The following is a 17879-nucleotide window of genomic DNA, read 5'->3' on the forward strand; positions in this document are numbered from 1 at the left end:
CTTACGTAGTTTTAAGCTAAGACACTTTTAACAGTATGGGCTTGGGCTTTTTTTAAAAATTAATTGTCTGATAGGGAAGCTGGGGGGGGGGGGGAATTGGGCACCTCACATTGGTCTTTAGAAACTGAAAATGGATGCTCAGGATCTGAATCCAAGGAAAACTCCCTGGGGTAGCCCATCCTGACCACATCTTTATCTCACACATGACAACTGCTGTGGGGTGTTTGGGAAAGCAGCCTTGTGGGCCGAATTGGAAGCCCTGCCAGGCCTCAGAAAATCCCCACCAATTTAGAGATATTCAAACCTGTGTTATGATTTCATCATATCGCAGGATTTCCTATTCAATCACGCCATCTTACAGGCTGCCACTTGATGAAACAAACCAATATGGCACTGCCGTTTCTAAAAGGCCTCCCTTTGCATCTGCCATAATATCTAGGTCCAGCCTCAGTGTATCAATGGCTCTCCCCCAATTTTATGCTGCATTGAACACACACAGAAGTGACGTTTTAAAGGCTAAAAGGCACTCTTTCCATCATGTCTGAAAGCTCCCTAACAAAACAATAAAGGTTAGTGGTCAATAAAAACAAAGGAGCAAAGGAGAAAGAGGCAGGAAAAAGAAATCTGGTTAGTACCTTGCCGCCGCCGACTGTTGAGTTTCCTAAAACAGGTTCCCTCAACAAGACGATTAAGACGCTGCTGCTTGATCAACTCTAAAATTTCGGGCTGAATCTTCTCTTTGAGCTCCCTGGGAAGGAGTGGGGGGTGGGGGTGGGGGGAGAACACAAGCAAACAGACACAGACTTAGTCACATCTAACTAGAAAAACTCACACTACACACCCATACTTCCCCTGCAGGTTTTGAGTCTTAACTGGAGTTCTCACTCTGCAATACATTTCCACTTTGGGCAATCCTTTCTCCTGCCCATGCTTTAGCTTAAGCCGCCTCTGCAATGCTACCAGCTGTTTGCAAGATGAGGAGGCTGTTTCAACTCAGCAATCAATTGGCAAACCAGGTACAACATGCACTTCTTTATTCTTTACAGTCAAATGTCCCAAACTACCATGGACCCTTGGTCCTTGAGAAGCTGTATATATTCTGTTTCACTTGTGGCGTTGGAGCTTTGCTCCAAACATAGCATATTTAGGGATGGGTTGTGTCATGTGCCCAGCAATGAGGGGGACTGGGCCTTTGGTGTGAACACTAGGACTTCTTCCAGCAGTACTGCACCAGACAGACACACACACACACACACACACGCGCCAATGGAGGTATAACTCTCTGCTCCCCACCCCCAAATCTCCAAGGGGGATGAAGCCGTCTTTTACCATTTGAGAAACCAGCTCTCTTTACACTCCGGAAACCAGAACCACACAAGCAGTGAAGTTGCTCATTTGTTCTGTTAAGGAAACGGTGGAGAAAACACACCTGCTGCCTACATTGCAGTTCAATTCATATATTGACTGAAGAAGGTCTATGTTCAAAATGCCTTGGGGAACTTGGATATTATCCTTTCAATAAATCTGCCTCACACCGTTCGTTCTGCCTTCTTTTTGTCTCCTCTCCTGGCATGGATACCAGTGACTTCACCCTCACTTGCACCTCCCTGAGCAGAGAAGGGATTACTGCCTCAAAAGCAAGCAGGGCGGCATGCCTGGAAGTTGGGCTGTCCAGGCTGAGGCTGCCAGGAGTGGCACCTCACTCCTAGAGCTTGTTGCTTTCAATGGGGAGAGTGAAGAAACAGTATTAGCATGAAACGTCTGCTGCTGGCTTGGAACTTCAAGTCCTGGATTCCAAGCAAGGAAGGTTGATTGTTTCCTGGCTTTGCTTTCCCCACAATGGGGACAGATAAGCAGCACATGCAGTCTTGGCCACAAGCAGTGCCAGAACTCTGGCAGATGCCTGTTTCTCTGTGCAAGCATCTCAATGGGGATTCTGCACGGACTACGATCTGCCTGCTTTTGAATAAGCTCTGGGGTGCTAGGCTCTACCATAATATCGTGCTGAATAACTATTATCTTTGGATCAAACTCATTCAGCCAATAAGCTGGAGTAAGTAATCTTACAGTGCATTGAGAATTCACATTATACATCCTCAAAAACTGTGTCAATGTCTCCCGAGTCTTTAAAAATCAGCTGGGTATGAAGACCTGCAGGCAGAAAATGCAAGCATTTTTCAAGCATTTAAAGCTGATTTTACATTCTGTCACAGGATGTATCGTTGGGATGGCGCGACCGGTTAGTTTACCGTCGTGCTTAGCTCCCCTCAATAAGAAAAATGAAGATTAAGTTTCAAAATAAACTTGACTGTAAGTCAAAAAATGCTGTTGCATAATGGATAAGGACCACCAGCTCCATTTTGTTTTACTGCTAAAAATGGGCTGAGATCTGCCATGATGAAGTGGCAAGCGTGTCGCTCCAGTGAAAATGTGAAACGGGCCCAAGAGAGGCTTAAAAACAAGTTGACAGTCTGCCTCCAGGTCCAAGAGCACAAAGTGATGCAAAAGGAATACCAATTAATATCCATTAACACAGGCATACAGGAGCTCCTTTAGATAACAGCCCCCCACCCCACCCGCACCAGACAGTAAAGAAATTCAGTCTCCTTTTGTGGGGTCCTTGTGACTTTGTGCTTCCGCTCCAGGCTTTATTTTGCCTGGTTCACTGATGGTGACATTTTCTTTTCGGCGAGGAACTGGGCAAGAAAGGAAAATTCATAGAGGAGGGGGAAAGCACACACGCACAAAGGGTGAAAATGTCAAAGCATCATTTGCTGCAAATAAACTACTCTGAGCCCTACAGGGATTAGAAGAATCCACTTCAGGTGAATACAAAGAGGCATGTTTTTATTTCTGCAGATGGAAACGAGCGCATTCCACGCTGATGTGACTGCCCTGCTTTGAAATGCTTCCCCTGAACAGTTTTATTACAGAGCAATTCCTGAAGGGTTCATAAATGCCATTCACATTTGTTAGACCTCCCAAACAGGAGGTGGGGAGGGGGAAGCAAGACTTCTACAGGAGAACACCTACAAAATTGGGCGAGATTGGAAATCTTCTTGGTTCATCCTCTCAGACTGGCGAATTTTCAGTATTTCAGCGTAGCTTAGGTTCTGAAGTTTACTTTTGAATTGATCCAGAGAACTAGGCTTCGTGGTCAGTGCTCTCATTATTTGCTCCTTCACCACTTGCATTACCTGTGGATGAAAACAAAAGGGTCTCTGTGAGTAGTTTCCTCGGGTATTCGTAGCACTTACCAAAAAGGATCTGCTCCTCAAAACGCTGAAATGCGACAATTTTGCTGTTTTAGATCAGGTCACCCCCAGTCTTGCCTCCCTGCAGCAGGAGGTAAAAGACACTGATAATCTACAATATAAGCCAATTACTCTGGTAGGTGCCTTTCCTGTGGTTCGTTAGTATGCACTTTTAAACCAGAAAACAGCATGGAGGAAAGAGTTAAATCAAACCTCCTCTCCTGGTCTCATAGTCCTAAATCAAATGCAGACCTCCCAGCCCCACACTGACATGCAAAACACTTGATGGAGATTCTACACATGGAGTTACCACTTTAAATCTGGGTTAGCTCTGAATCCGACAAGGGAAGTGAATCGATGAATTTCAACTTATTTTCTGTCTGGTTCTGAAGATACCAATTTAACTTCCCCTTGTTTTGCTCCCCGAAATGAAAAGGATAAAGCTCCCTTTTTACTGCAGGAAATGAGGAAGAAACTGCTTTCTAATGTTTTTATACCTCCAGTCTTGGGCACAACTCTTATTCTCCTTCTTATAAGGGCTATAACAGCAGCACAAGCTATTTCCCACCCTAAGCAAATCAGTCTTCTCTCATTTCTAGCTCTATCCCACACGGACTGGATTTAAGTACAGTAGAAGTTTCCCCATTATTTTGCTCAGCTCTGTTGGTCTTATCAGCAGTCGCCATGGATGAACACATGCCTTCTCTAGCGCCCTCAGCCCCACTGAAATTAAACTGGAAAGCAGCATTCAACTGCAGTCAACATTTCAGCACATGCTTGGCTGCAGGGTGCGCACAACTGTCCCACCACTTTGGCCATGGGCCAAAAAGGTTTGGCAACCCCTAGTCTTACTGATTTAAGCATCACCAAAAAGTTGCTCTTTTTCTCAACTGAGATCTAAGCTGCTTTGCAGGAAAACACATCAAAACACAGCATTTCATAGGAAGCGGCCGGATGGATATAAGACAAAGATGGATTGTGGTCAGTGCCACGTGCATGCATAGTAAATGGGAGGGTGTACACAGCCTAGGAGTGCCCTGGCACGCCTGACCATTTCAGAAACCCACTCCACCGGGCACTATAATAATGATAATTTATAATAATTTATTATTTCTACCCCGCCCATCTGGCTGGGCTTCCCCAGCCACTCTGGGTGGCTTTCAACAGAGCATTAAAAACAGAATACAACTTCAAGCATTAAAAACTTCCCTAAACAGGGCTGCCTTCAGATGTCTATTGATGGCATGCATGGCAGATAGTCCTAATGCAGAGCCATCCCTCGACTCATTGCATAAGATACTTGCAGCATAACCTCCCATGCAACAGGGAACTGGTAATATTATGGGAAGGGAAAAGGCAGGCCTTCCTCTGCCAGTGTGGAGTGCAAGTCCTCACACAGCAGAGATCTAAAGAGCTGTCACGGCTCATTTCATTGCACTTTGCTCATTACACCTCAGGCCCCAGCAGTGCAAGGTGTGCAGGAAATTTGTTAACCAAATGGTGCTTATAGCTGTACCATGAGCACTAGCCTTGTCTGTCGTTTAGTCTTTGCTCCCTTGCGTCAGTGCAGAAGAAAAGGGCAGGAGCAAAGTCAGATGCAGGTTGCTTGGCTTAGCACAGAAAAGGAAAACCTGACGTTACTCTTCAGTGAGACACAAAGGGCCGACTGCACCATTTGAGGCTTCATTCTTCCCTTATCTTCAGCTGCCCCCCCCCCGCCCAATAGTCTTAATTTGGCTGTGTCCTCTTATGCATGCTGGGGTTAATTCGCCTCTAATCAATCATGGTTTGGGTCTGGAGCTCAACCAAAGCAGGCATGCAAAACCCGTTTATTAACTGTTGCATATTTGAAATGTAGAGCTTTCAAAAACAAGAGCAAAATCAAGAGAGATTCTGAAAGAGAACCATGAACAATGCAAACTAGAGAAGTGGAATGACAAACAGCAAAGCAAGAGCCAGGCATCTGCATATTAATTATTTAACCAGAAGAAAACTCCAGAGAGATGCAGCTCATTAACATGAAAGGGGGGGGGGGAGAGGCAAAATCACATTATTTTGGCTTGCTATCAGGCTTGATGAAATTGCATGCCTCAAAGTATTTATCTGCCTGTAACCTCCAACTATTATGTGAGATAAGAATGTATTTTCAAGCACACAAATTTATCACTAAAAAAATTAAGAAAGAAATACGGACGCTCAAGATCAAAGCTAGCTGTTGCCATGGCAGGCGAAGGAAGGACTAGTGACTTGCTCAGCCCCCAGGGGCATGCCACAAATGAATCAAGAGGATGCAGCTTTAAGCATAATTTTTGGAGATTTTCTTCACAAATATATCCCAAGCTGTGAGAAGATGGTGGGTGCAAAACAAACAGGCTGCTCTTTTTAGAGGGGCTTGCTTGCATAGGATTAAATCCCCAGTGAACTGGGTCCATGCTAGGAAGTGTGCAAAGTTAGCCATGACCAGTCTGGCAATGGAGAACCTCAACACCACTTCTCTGGGGTGACCACTTGTCTTGAGCCACTCCACAACCCATAAGCCATGAGCCAAACCTAGAAGTGCCAGTTACAGTCCAGGCCCACCCACGGTGAAGTTTCCATTTATTTATGAGACAGAACCACTTTCCTTACAATCCACTGTTTCTTTACAGTGTGCCAAACAATTCATTCTGCTAATTGAAAATGGGAAACTGCTGGGTGCAAGTGGGGCAGCATTCTGGAACATTTATTTATGGGCACATTTATATCCTGCCCTTCTAGTGTCGGGGCACCCACTCAAGGCAGGCTCATAGTTTGTCTCCCCTGTGACTTTTGGCTTGCAGTTTGCCTGGAGCAAGGAAAACTTTGAGCCTAGACTCAGACATGATGTTACGTGAAAACAAGGGCTTACTACCATGGTGTCCTCAGTACATACATTACATTATGTGGGCTCATGAATGTCTAGAGTAGGAGCTATCCTTTAAAGAAGAGAAACCCTTTAAAACAACTGAAAAGCTATCTGCCTGGCAGAAGACTACATTAAGAGCCCATTTCGAGAATGAATTCTGCAATCCCGATAGCTAATTTAGAAGGAAGAGTGCTTCTTATTAACATCCTTGTCAGAGAACTAAAAGCACTGTGATTTCACTCCTTTTTTTGCCATTCCTGTCGTACTCTAAAAAAAACAAAAATTGCAGCATCATTCCAACACTAATGGCCGGAAACAATACTGGACGGAAAGGAATTGAAAAGTGTCCACTGGATTTATTACTACTTTGGATGCGATACTAAAAATATTTAAAATATATACCCCCAAAGACTCCTGAGGATCCTGGAATAAAATTGTGTTGCTTATTACTTATTTAGGAGCCAAGGCTAGCCAGACCAGATTTTTTTTAGAACTCTCCAGCTGCCACCTTTCTGTTTCTGCTTTTTGGGGGTGATAAGTCTACAGAATCACTGATGAAAGGGATTCCAGTGAAGCCCAGCTTTTCCAGTTAAGACTGATTTGTTCCCGACAACCACTTGGATTAATCTAGATGCTGACAACCTCCCATAATTGTGATTCATTTCCACACCTGAGCGGGTGGGGAAATCAATAATTTAAAAAGAACAGTATATAGCTCAGTTGTTGTTTTTACATATGAAGTAGCTCTCAGTCCATTTAACACACCGGATGAAATTGGTTCTTGCCAACGAAAACTCATGCCACAATAAATTAGCCTTTGAAGTTCCCGAGAAACAGATTAACACATTTAATGGAATGTGCATCCTGCAATTGTGTTCAGGGAAGTGAAAGCAGCTAAGACTATTTGACTCACGCCACAAATACAGCACAGAACTTTACATCAAGAACGTTTGACAAAATGGTTATGCACAGTGCACTGTGGGTCTCTTCAAATCAACAAAATGTGCACATGTGCATGTACATAGCAGAACAAATGTCGCAAATGTGCAGATAAAGTAAGCCGAGGCCAGGTGACTAGGCAGGGGGCGCCTGCCATTTGTCTATCCTAACCTCCAACCAACAGTGTTTTCAAGCCACATGCCCCTATGCCAAATTAACTGTGTATCATTTTAATCGCTTTGACCTCATCTCTGTCTTGTCACCTTTTGAAAGCTTCCTCCACCACCACCCTTTATCTCATCCCATTTCTGTTCTCTCCTCATTCTCACTCTCTTATCTCACCCTGCAAGGATTTACTTCTATGCAAAAATAATGAATGCTGTTTCCTAGAAGGAAGATAAGACTTCTTGATATGCTTCTGGTGTGCCTAGTAGGCAAATTAAGTGACAGTCAAACGAGCCGCTCATGAGAGAAAAGTTTTAGCAGGTGATAGAACTAAAAACTATGCTAGAATTGTATTTCTAGACACTTCACTAATATTTGAGCACTGGACTGATAATCAGAATAATTTATCATTTTACATTGACAATTGGGGCTAATCATATTAACTGCACAGATTAATTGCAAAGTCCATTCCTACTTGTCTTGATCTAACAGACCACACCTGTACCACAAAAGCTTGGGTTGCAGTCAAAGGGGAAGGTTTATGTGCAGTTGAGGGAGTTTCACCTATGAAATAGTCTTTTTCTGGATTTTTTCCTGCTAGAACACATGCTACTAATTAGGCTGCTCCATTTTAAACATGTACAATATTTTATACTGCTATTAAAATCACTTAAGCTTCACTGCTTGCCCTCAAAAAGCCCTGGGAATCGCAGTTCTAATCAAAAATTACAAGCTAAGGGATCAATCAATACAACCAGTGACTTTGATTCAAAGTAATTAAAAGTTTGAAACACTGAAGTACTCTAAATGTGAGTTTAAATATTGCATTATAAAACAGTATTTTTATATTAAATATTCAAAAGAGGAAGACATGGTTATTTCATGCTAAGTCTTATATATTGTTCTTTGAATGTGTCTTAGGTAAAGCTGAAAAATTTCATATGCTGGAGAGAAAGTGTGCACACCATTCAACCATGTGGAAAGAGATCTCACTCAAAGAATGCTGTTTAACAATCAGGTCTTGAAGGAGGGGATCTTGGGAAGTGGGCTTCCAGCTAAAAGTTAAGATTATGAATGTTGTTTGTTGTTTGCATAAAGCTGCATGCAAATGGCCCCTCATTCTCCAGCCTATTTGTGGGCAGAGAAATTGGGAGGACCATCTCCCTGAATTTCTCCAGAGGGAGGAGAGATTTTCCAACAGGATGGACACACCATCAACAGCAACAGTAGTGCAACGTCTGCCTTTTCCACCTACAGTAGGGTGTGCTTTCCCTCAGCCACTGCAACTGACAGCTGCAGGACCACAGGACGCTGTCTCCTTCTGAGCCAGACCACTGGTCTATCTATCTCAGTATAGCCTACACAGGCTGGCAGTAGCTCTTCGGGGCTTCAGGCTGTTGTCTCTAGATGTGCAGTAGATGCTCTACCATTGAGACCCAACACTTCCACCCTCCCCTGCCCCTGACAAAAAGAGAGAGAACGGAACTACAACTGGCAGCCTAGCTACCATTCTGCATCATCCACAATGGTCAAGACCTACCGTATTTTTTGCTCTATAAGACTCACTTTTTCCCTCCTAAAAAGTAAGGGGAAATGTGTGTGTGTCTTATGGAGCGAATGCAGGCTGTGCAGCTATCCCAGAAGCCAGAACAGCAAGAGGGATCGCTGCTTTCACTGTACAGCGATCCCTCTTGCTGTTCTGGCTTCTGGGATTCAGAATATTTTTTCCTTGTTTTCCTCCCCCCAAAAACTAGGTGCGTCTTGTGGTCTCGGTACTGCCATTCCGAGACAGTGTGTATCTGAGATAATTGTGCAAAGTGGCCCTTTTCTAATGGGATGAGGGGGGAAAAGAGAAACATCTCAGAAATTTTCTTAGAAAAAATTATTTGTAGAAACCTTTGGCTCGATTCTAGTTCTTAAGGCTAGCAGGGGAGCCATTGTGGTTGTTGGGCAGCTGATAAGCGACCGAGCCCAAAAGGAGTGACGCTTTCTTCAGCTTTCATGGCAGAAGTAGAATGATCCCACTGAGATTCTGAAAACTGTTTTGCCATCACCGATGAGTGCATGTTTTCTGTAAATACTGTTCAGAGGAAATGGATCATTAATTGCTGCAATAAGCACATTAGCTTCTTGAATTACTATAGATCTACAGGCAAGGAAATTGGGTCTTCTGGGAACGGAACATGAACACATGACTCGGTTTAATGGCTCTCAGAGGCAGTAAGAGAAGAACAAACCAGACAGGCGCACAAGCAAGCATCACCAGGCATGAGACGTCTTGTCTACCCTGACACTTAGATTTTTTGTCCTTTGGCTCTTACAGAAATTCTGAGGGTGCAGAGATACAATTCAAAAGGCTCTGATTCCCTGGATACTCTGCAGAAGTATCAAAGAGAAGCAGGTTGTAGATATTAATGGACTGGCATATCTATCTATCTATCTATCTATCTATCTATCTATCTCCCCTGTAGGATTCAGTCACTCTACTGTCTACTGAGTGTGAAAAGAGCACTATGCAGAATACACAGCTTATGCAAGTCACTGTAAGTCATGTAGTGACCACATCAACACCCTACATATTGGGGCAGTGAAATAAATAACAGGATTGTGAGAATTCAGTTACACTAAATCTGAGCTGTGTGGATATGCCTCAAATGTCAAGGGATGGCCACATGGGACAAAGAGGGAAGATGAAGAAGCAGAGACCTCATCAGAAAAGGGTGAGAAAGGAGAAGTGGAAAATGTATGAGTTCATAATAACATGAACTCAATAGGTTTTGAAATTCGTATCTGAGATACTGAAGGGCAAATGCATCAGAAAGAAGAGCCTTTTACAAGCACCATAATCAAGTGTATCATGAATAACAAGTTCTGTGAATTCTCATCTTATGGTGGAAATAAATGGTGTTTCTGGTACTCATAAGGCTTTAGAAAATAGCTAGGTTTGCTTGCTCACCTGTGTTTGATCTCAATCACAAGATGTGCATTATCTGAGCAGCACCTTACAGTGGGAATTAGGAAGGGGACACACAGAAAAAAACAAATGTCTTTAACAACTATTTCTATGCCATTATATATCCTTGGGGCAGGGCAGGCATGTAATGACTGCAGCATGCAATGGTTTATCTGACCAAGTAAAAGGAGGTGACAGCTGGAAATCGCAGCTTTTGTGAAACTGTTCATTACTTAATTGAAGTCTAGATCAGTTGGTTGGAGACGTTATCCCTTCCCCCACTCCATGTCTGTTCCAACTATGATCAAAATAAGGCATCAGTGATGCCGGCTGGGCGGTGTATTACCCAGGAATCTTTCCAGTAACATGTCATGTGTCGCCCTGCCTCTTCCTCCATGGTCAGCATAGCTCAGGGGCAAAATTCTAAAGTAAAAAAGTTGACAGAGGCTTGCAACCACCCCATCCTTGTTGCTTAGATGTCAAGGTAGGCGGGGAAACAAAGGTTTGCTTCTAAGTTCTGCAGACAAAGGAGGAGCCACCATGTAAGGGCCTTCACGAGACGACCACTGCTACAATGCCATTTCCTGTTGGCTCAGCCGATAAAAGTAAAACGTTTCATCCAATGACCCAGACTACTCTATTCCATTGCAACATAAACAAAATGGGCATAATCATCTGTCTTGACGCTTCTGTTGTTTTGTTCACAAGCAGTTATTCGCAGAGTTTAATTGGACTAACAAGCTCGTGGGACTAACCACCTCCGAAAGCTATCCCAGTTTCCTCATCTCAGCCCTGCAATGTGGAGAAGGAATGAAGCAAGTATAGCATATCTCTGCCTAGCAACAGGAAGCAAATGCTGAAGGGAACGTACAAAGTACATCCCCTTCACCAAAGAATAACCACAACCAGGCCGCAAATTAAGTAGAACTGGAAATAAGAGGTTCTATGCAGATTTAAGTCTTGGGTCCACTCGTGTTAGGAACTGGTTATTATAATTAGCAACACCATAGCCAGCATTTAAACAGTTTAAATTTAATGTTTTTAGGTAGAAGAGAATAAGGGCTTAAAGGTAATCTATTCATTCTTGCTATTGCACCTGATACTGAATGTGCTTGCAGTATCAGTCTTGCAGCTCCCTTACGAACCCTTGTGTTGACTGTAACTCTTAAAACTCTTAATGGGTACGGATGCTTAATGAGCCACCTTCCCCATATGAATCCAGCTGCCATTTCATGTTATCTAATGGAACCCCTCTGTGTGTCTCTGCACTTTCTGATATTTGGACTTGTTCTATTATGGCACCCAGAATGCAGATCTCCTTCCCTGAGAGTCCACCTGGCCATGTTCAACTTCCAGAATTTCTAATTTCCAGAAGCTTTTAGCTTAAATGCTGTGTAATAATTTTTTTAGCTTCACTTTGATTTTTCTCAGTGTTATATTAAACTGAAGCTTTGCGTTTTTTTGTACAGATTTTAAAACTTTAAAATTGCCGTTTGCTGTTAATTTTCTAAAGGTTTTTCTGAAAACCAAGTTGTGCATCTCCATTTTAGAAGGCGCAAATACCTTGATAAATACTGATACAACCCCCATCACTGTGCAATAAGCTTGCACAATGCATATGAGACAGCACATGGAATGTGAAACAGATATCGAGCATCTGGACACATAATCTTTGCGCAATCCTGTTCATGACAACTTAATGTGATAACTTAACAAGTCTAGGACTCTCTTCTCATAGTGGCCATCCATATGCCCACAGGAAACCTGCAAACAGGATCTGAGTTAAACAGCACATCCTCACCTGTGATTTCCAGTAACTGGTTCTCGCAGGCATACTTCCTTCAGCAATGGAGGAAGAGCACAACCCCCATGGCTAACAGGTATTGATAGCTTTAAAAGGTAAAGGGACCCTTGACCATTAGGTCCAGTCGTGGCCGACTCTGGGGTTGCGGCGCTCATCTCGCTTTATTGGCCAAGGAAGCCGGCGTACAGCTTCCGGGTCATGTGGCCAGCATGACTAAGCCGCTTCTGGCGAACCAGAGCAGCGCACGGAAACGCCGTTTACCTTCCCACTGGAGCGGTACCTATTTATCTACTTGCACTTTGACGTGCTTTCAAACTGCTAGGTGGGCAGGAGCTGGGACGGAGCAACGGGAGCTCACCCCGTTGCAGGGATTCGAGCCGCTGACCTTCTGAACGGCAAGTCCTAGGCTCTGTGGTTTAACCCGCAGTGCCACCCGATTCCCTTATTGATAGCTTTACCTTCCATTAAACTTATTTCGCCTTTAAAGCCATCTAAATTGGTGCCAATCACTACTTCTTGCAGAAATAAATTCCATACCTTAGCAGTGCACTGTGTGAATAAGTCATTTTCTTGTCTGTTTAGAATTTTCTGACTTTCAGTTTCATTGAATGGCCCCAGGTTCTAGTATTATGCAAGTGGTGGTGGTGGGGAGCTTCTCTCAATCTACTTTCTCTACCCCATGCCTAATCTTATACACCTCTTAGCATGTCTCCTCTACTCACATTTTACAGTCCTATTCGGGGAATATGCTGTTATTAATAAGGACAGCTTGCATCCTGTATGTGACAGTTCCAAACATGGCCCTTCTGGGTCTAGATTTGTATATTTTATTGGCTGTCGCTGCCACAGTTTCGTAGTGCTGCCTTCCTTTTTCCTTCCCCCCTGAAAATATGAAGAGCATATCAAATCTCACAATGCTATAGACACACTTTAGATTGAATTTCAAGAAAGAGGTAGACAGAAGCAACCCCTTTAAGTGCAGGAATATGTTGCCTGGAGTAAAAGAGGATGAATAACCAGCAGCTAGAATCTGTGAATTGGCAGCAAAGTCCAAATGAGACAACCAAGGTAGAAGGATTCAACTGACTTCTCCCTTATAGGAGCAAGCCAAGAAGACTGGGCAGAGGAAGGAACAGAGGAACGCAGATCCCTGAGTGGCAGCAGGCATCTCTAATGGTCACAGCTGCTCTGCTTTGGATAAATTGACTGCAGCCTCTGGTAGCAGCAGAAAATATCACTCAAGGGCTACAGCCACCAGCACATCAATCACAGGGTCTCGCAAGATTGCCTCTGATAAGTCTATCAACCTTCCAGAAACCCAAGGTGGTTTATCCTTGGAGAACAGTAGAAAACTCAAAATGGGTGCATGTGCCCTGAGTAGACTAGAAGGAAGGGATGGAGATTGTTATAGAAATAAAATAAAGTAAAAGCTTCAAAGGCTTCAGAACCTTGTAAGAGAAGATGGGTGCTTTAATGTTTTAAGCGTGGAATAAACAGTGCACCACAAAAAAAATCCATCTACAGCTGATTCATGGTTTTTCATTTATTAATCCTGCAAGAAGAAGTGACAACATTTCTGCCTCACTCAGCACATTAATCATTCTCTTAAAAAAAAGCCCAGCACAATATCTTAGTCCAGTTGGTGGCAATTACGAGGGGAGGGGGAAGGAGAGGGGTGGGTGGAGAGTTAAAGTCTGTGAATCCAACCACGTTTCTGTCTTGCATGTTTGCTAACGTCCCAATATCCTAATCCTGAAAAACTCTGCAAGGGACTTGACTACAGTGGAACCTCGACTTATGTACGGCTCTACTTACGACCTTCAGTAGGTGCTTCGACTTATGAACTTTCCTGTAGATATGAACAGAGGCCTTGCCAGCAGCCTGGAGCTCGCCCGGCCGGCTGTGGGGCAGCACTGGGGCCTCTGCTGCTGGGGAGAGGGCCCCCGTCCCACCCCCGAAGCTGTGGAGGAGGTGCCGCCTGCAAGAGGCACAGCAGGGTGCACTGCAGCCCCAGACCCCGCCAAGGAACTAATCTGAGGAAGTCCAGAGAAGAACCTGGCCTGGCAAGAAAAAAAAGTGACCTTGGACGAAGTGAACCAACTCTTTACTGACCCTTGCCCCACCCCCAGATTGTAGCCAGGTAAGCCCACCCACCCTTAGTAAACGTTAAGAAAAAAAATAAGTGTTATTTTTTTCATCTACAGTACTGTCTTACTTATTTTATAGTACTGTAGAGTACATTGATTATTGTCTTCATTTTATGGATCTATGGTCTCAGACAGTAAAATCTGTGTTAAACTACTGTTTTAGGGGGTGTTTTTCATCATCTAGAATGGATCAATTCACTTTTCCATTACTTTCTATGGAAACGTGCGCCTCTACTTATATATGTTTCTAGTTATGACTGGACCTTCGGAATGGATTCTGGTTGTAAGCAGAGGTTCCACTGTATTTTGTTCCTCTTTTGGGGAAGAGCATTCTGCTTAATTAGGGTAACAGTTCGTCTTCCTCCTGCAAAAAAATCTGTGCACGAAAAGGATGTTGCTGATGTGAGCACAGATAACCTCAAACATTATTCACAGGAACCATATGCATATTGTCATGCGATGAAAGCACATCTCTGTGTGGAAAAATAAACACATGTGCACTTGTCACGTGCAATTTATATGTGGGTGCTTTCTCACTCTCACACATAGTGCTGATAGACAAAAGTGCTAGAGAATCATATTAACTCATCAATGCATGAGTGTATGCCACAGAATTGTATTGTGGTTCGATGGAACCCAGGAGATGAGCGTTCTAGTACTGCCTCTCTGGATGCTGCCAGTATTTTCAGAGATGCAATTCCCATTGGCTGGTGGTAATTGTTCTTAGGGATGGGAATAATCTCTTTATTTCAGAGCACTGCAAGTCATAGAAGTGTACAACACGGAGTCCTCAAGGAAACAAACAATCAGAAAAAGGAAGGGAGGAAAGAGCTGAGTTTTTAAATGATTTCTGAAGATGGTGATTGATGGGGTGACACTGATGTCCAGAGGTATGAGAGTGAATTCCTAATGTTAAGGAGCAGCTAAGTAGTATGCATGCAGACTTTCTAAAGGAGAGAGCGGAGGCGCTGCAACAGAGGACCTGAGAGCCTAGTTGCATGTTCAAGGAAGAACAGGAGCAGAGGTACTGGAGAGTCACCATCTTTCACCATAAGGACTAAAGAGAAATCCAAACCCCTGATCTGCTTCAGTGGAGGAAGTCTGGCTGCAGCAGAGGTGTCAGTCTCCGCCACTGAGGGTGGGATGGGGGCCTCTGCCATTGGCAGGGAAGCCTTGGAGAGTAGTGTTGGGAATTCCACTCCACCCTCGCTGCAGATATGTGGAATTGTTACATGTCACATGTCTGTTTACATTCCAGCACAGATTGCTGGAGTCCCGTGAGCGGAACATCTGCTCTGTATTGCTTTTGTTTTCTCTCTCTCCGAGAAGAACGACAAGGAGAGAGGCCATGTTTTTCTTTGTCCTGATTTATGTATAATAAATGCGTAGTTTAGTATAGTATCCATGCCTCGAGCCTGTTCTGTTGTGTTTACTCTGCCGAGTAATGTGTGCTCTTGCATGTACAGCAGCATGAGTCGTGGACGCACGTCGGAGGAGGATGACTGATGAATCTCTGCAGCGGCAAGGCTGAGAAGGGAGATGCTCCGGCTGGGGCCAAGCCAACTGGCTTTCCATCCCTCGGTTCCGACAAGCAGCGCCCAAAACTGCCTGCCCAAACTATAGGCAGCAACATCCCTACCAGCAATAGGTAGCAGAAACCCTTGACCTGTGGCACTTCAGGAGGGGTGGGGACAGAGCAGGTTCTGCTGAATCCTGAGCAAGCCTTGCTACCATCATGTGATGGAGAAAGGCCTAATTTGGGCCTCTTCACTGTATCAGTCTGGGATCTGGCACAATGAAAGGGCATTCCCCCCCTCCTTCTCACTTTCTGCCCTTGCTAAACACAGGCAGTAAGCTGTGAATACAGTTTAATTTTGATGGGCCTTCCAGGGGCTAGGATTGCAGCGTAAGAACTAAAACTTGAGCTTCTCAGTGTCATGAAACCACCACATCGATCAGAGCATACATTCCGTTTAAAAGATGGATCTCTTGGGCCTTCTATACCGAATTAACCACATTCAAAACTGACACACTGGGATAATAAAAGGCATTTGTAACCTGCGCCCATTGCACCAACGCAGATTGTTACTACAATGGACTAATCTCAGCCCATCAAAACGATCTCTAGGACAGCTGCTGAATTTATACCCTTAAATAAATTATCTCAGGTGAAATTACCTCGTCATGGAAAAGGAGTCCCTCAAAAGTTAAAAGTAGTAAACTGGATTAATGCTGTTTAAACTACCATGGCCACAGCAACTGCCAATGCTAAAGACCAGGTGGAGGCAACCTAAGGCCCGCGGACGGTCCGAGAACCAGCGTGTTTTTACATGAGTAGAATGTGTGCTTTTATTTAAAATGCATCTCTGGGTTATTTGTGGTGCACAGGAATTTGTTCATTTCCCCCCAAAAAATATAGTCCGGCCCCCCACAAGATCTGAGGGACAATGGACCGGCCCCCTGCTGAAAAAGTTTGCTGACGCCTGCTAAAGACGAACTGGCCCACAAATATTGACACCCCAAGACGTGACAGAAATCGGCTTTCTTACTATACAATCGGGCTACAAGCTTGGTCTCATGTAAACCTGCCCTTACTTATCAGCACATTTCAAAATTCCTCTAGCAACAGGACTCCTGTTCAATCTCATGATATTTCCTTCAGACATCCTAGTGTAGGCTGTGACAGCAGGCTCTTCAAGTGTGAATTGCTTTGGGAGTGCCTGCTTTACAAAGACTTTTTTTGCAGTTAATTTCTCATTATTTTGATCTGCCCCTCTCCCTTTCATTGCTATCTCTTTGTGGGTCTGACTGACACACACACACACACACACACACACACACACACACTCACTATGGGTGAACAAATGAGATAAAAGGATAAATCTGAACAATGTACATGTTTGAGTCCTTCCAACATTGATATGAATTGAGACTCTTTCTATACACAATTATGCACAGGTAGGTGTCGGCTTATCATTTAAATATAATGAGGAAGGAATGGTTGTTGTTTAGTCGTGTCCAACTCTTTGTGACCCCATGGACCACAGCACACCAGGCACTCCTGTCTTCCACTGCCTCCCGCAGTTTGGTCTTCTCATAAGGTGGCCAAAGTACTGGAGCCTCAGCTTCAGGATCTGTCCCTCCAGTGAGCACTCAGGGCTGATTTCCTTCAGAATGGATAGGTTTGATCTTCTTGCAGTCCATGGGACTCTCAAGAGTCTCCTCCAGCACCACAATTCAAAAGCATCAATTCTTCAGCAATCAGCCTTCTTTATGGTTCAGCTCTCACTTCCATACATCACTACTGGGTAGATTCATATAATTGTAAAGTTGGAAAGGACCACAAGGGTCATCTAGGTGCTTTCTACAATGTCTGAACAAAGACACTGGGGAAAACCTAGTATATCTTTAAGAAGGTCCCGACTTCACCTGAGGAAAGCCTGGAAATGGAGCCCTGCTCAGCTACATCATCCTGGATGAGATGCAAAAGGCACCAGCTGAGCCATATCCTAAGCTGGTATAGACAAACTTCTTGCTACTCAGCAATGTTGTGAATGGCAGCCCAGACTTTGAAAGACTCTAAACACCGGATTGCCAGATAGCACTAGATACATTTCATACAACTACAGCAGCATATTTGCCATGGGATTATCAGTGATTTAAGGTGACACTGAACACGCACAGGGATGTCTGAAGGAATATGCTTCTAAGCATGAATGCAAATGCTTCTCCC

At 44.0% G+C, this 17879-nt stretch overlaps 1 protein-coding gene across 8 annotated transcripts in view; it reads right to left on the reverse strand.

Annotated features, from left to right (window-relative positions):
* LOC308459952 (engulfment and cell motility protein 1) overlaps nt 1–17879 on the reverse strand; it is a 194480-nt gene that overhangs the window by 16193 nt on the left and 160408 nt on the right. For all 8 annotated transcript variants that reach the window (XM_080975877.1, XM_080975876.1, XM_080975878.1 and 5 more), the window contains 2 exons: nt 3034–3197; nt 636–748 (listed from right to left, as the gene is read on the reverse strand). In XM_080975877.1, the coding sequence (XP_080832003.1) occupies nt 636–748; nt 3034–3197 (277 nt within the window). The remainder of the gene's footprint in view (nt 1–635; nt 749–3033; nt 3198–17879) is intronic.

Source organism: Podarcis pityusensis (genome assembly GCF_964106645.2).
Source record: "Podarcis pityusensis genome assembly, chromosome: 12".
In the NCBI taxonomy this organism is placed as follows: domain Eukaryota; kingdom Metazoa; phylum Chordata; class Lepidosauria; order Squamata; family Lacertidae; genus Podarcis; species Podarcis pityusensis.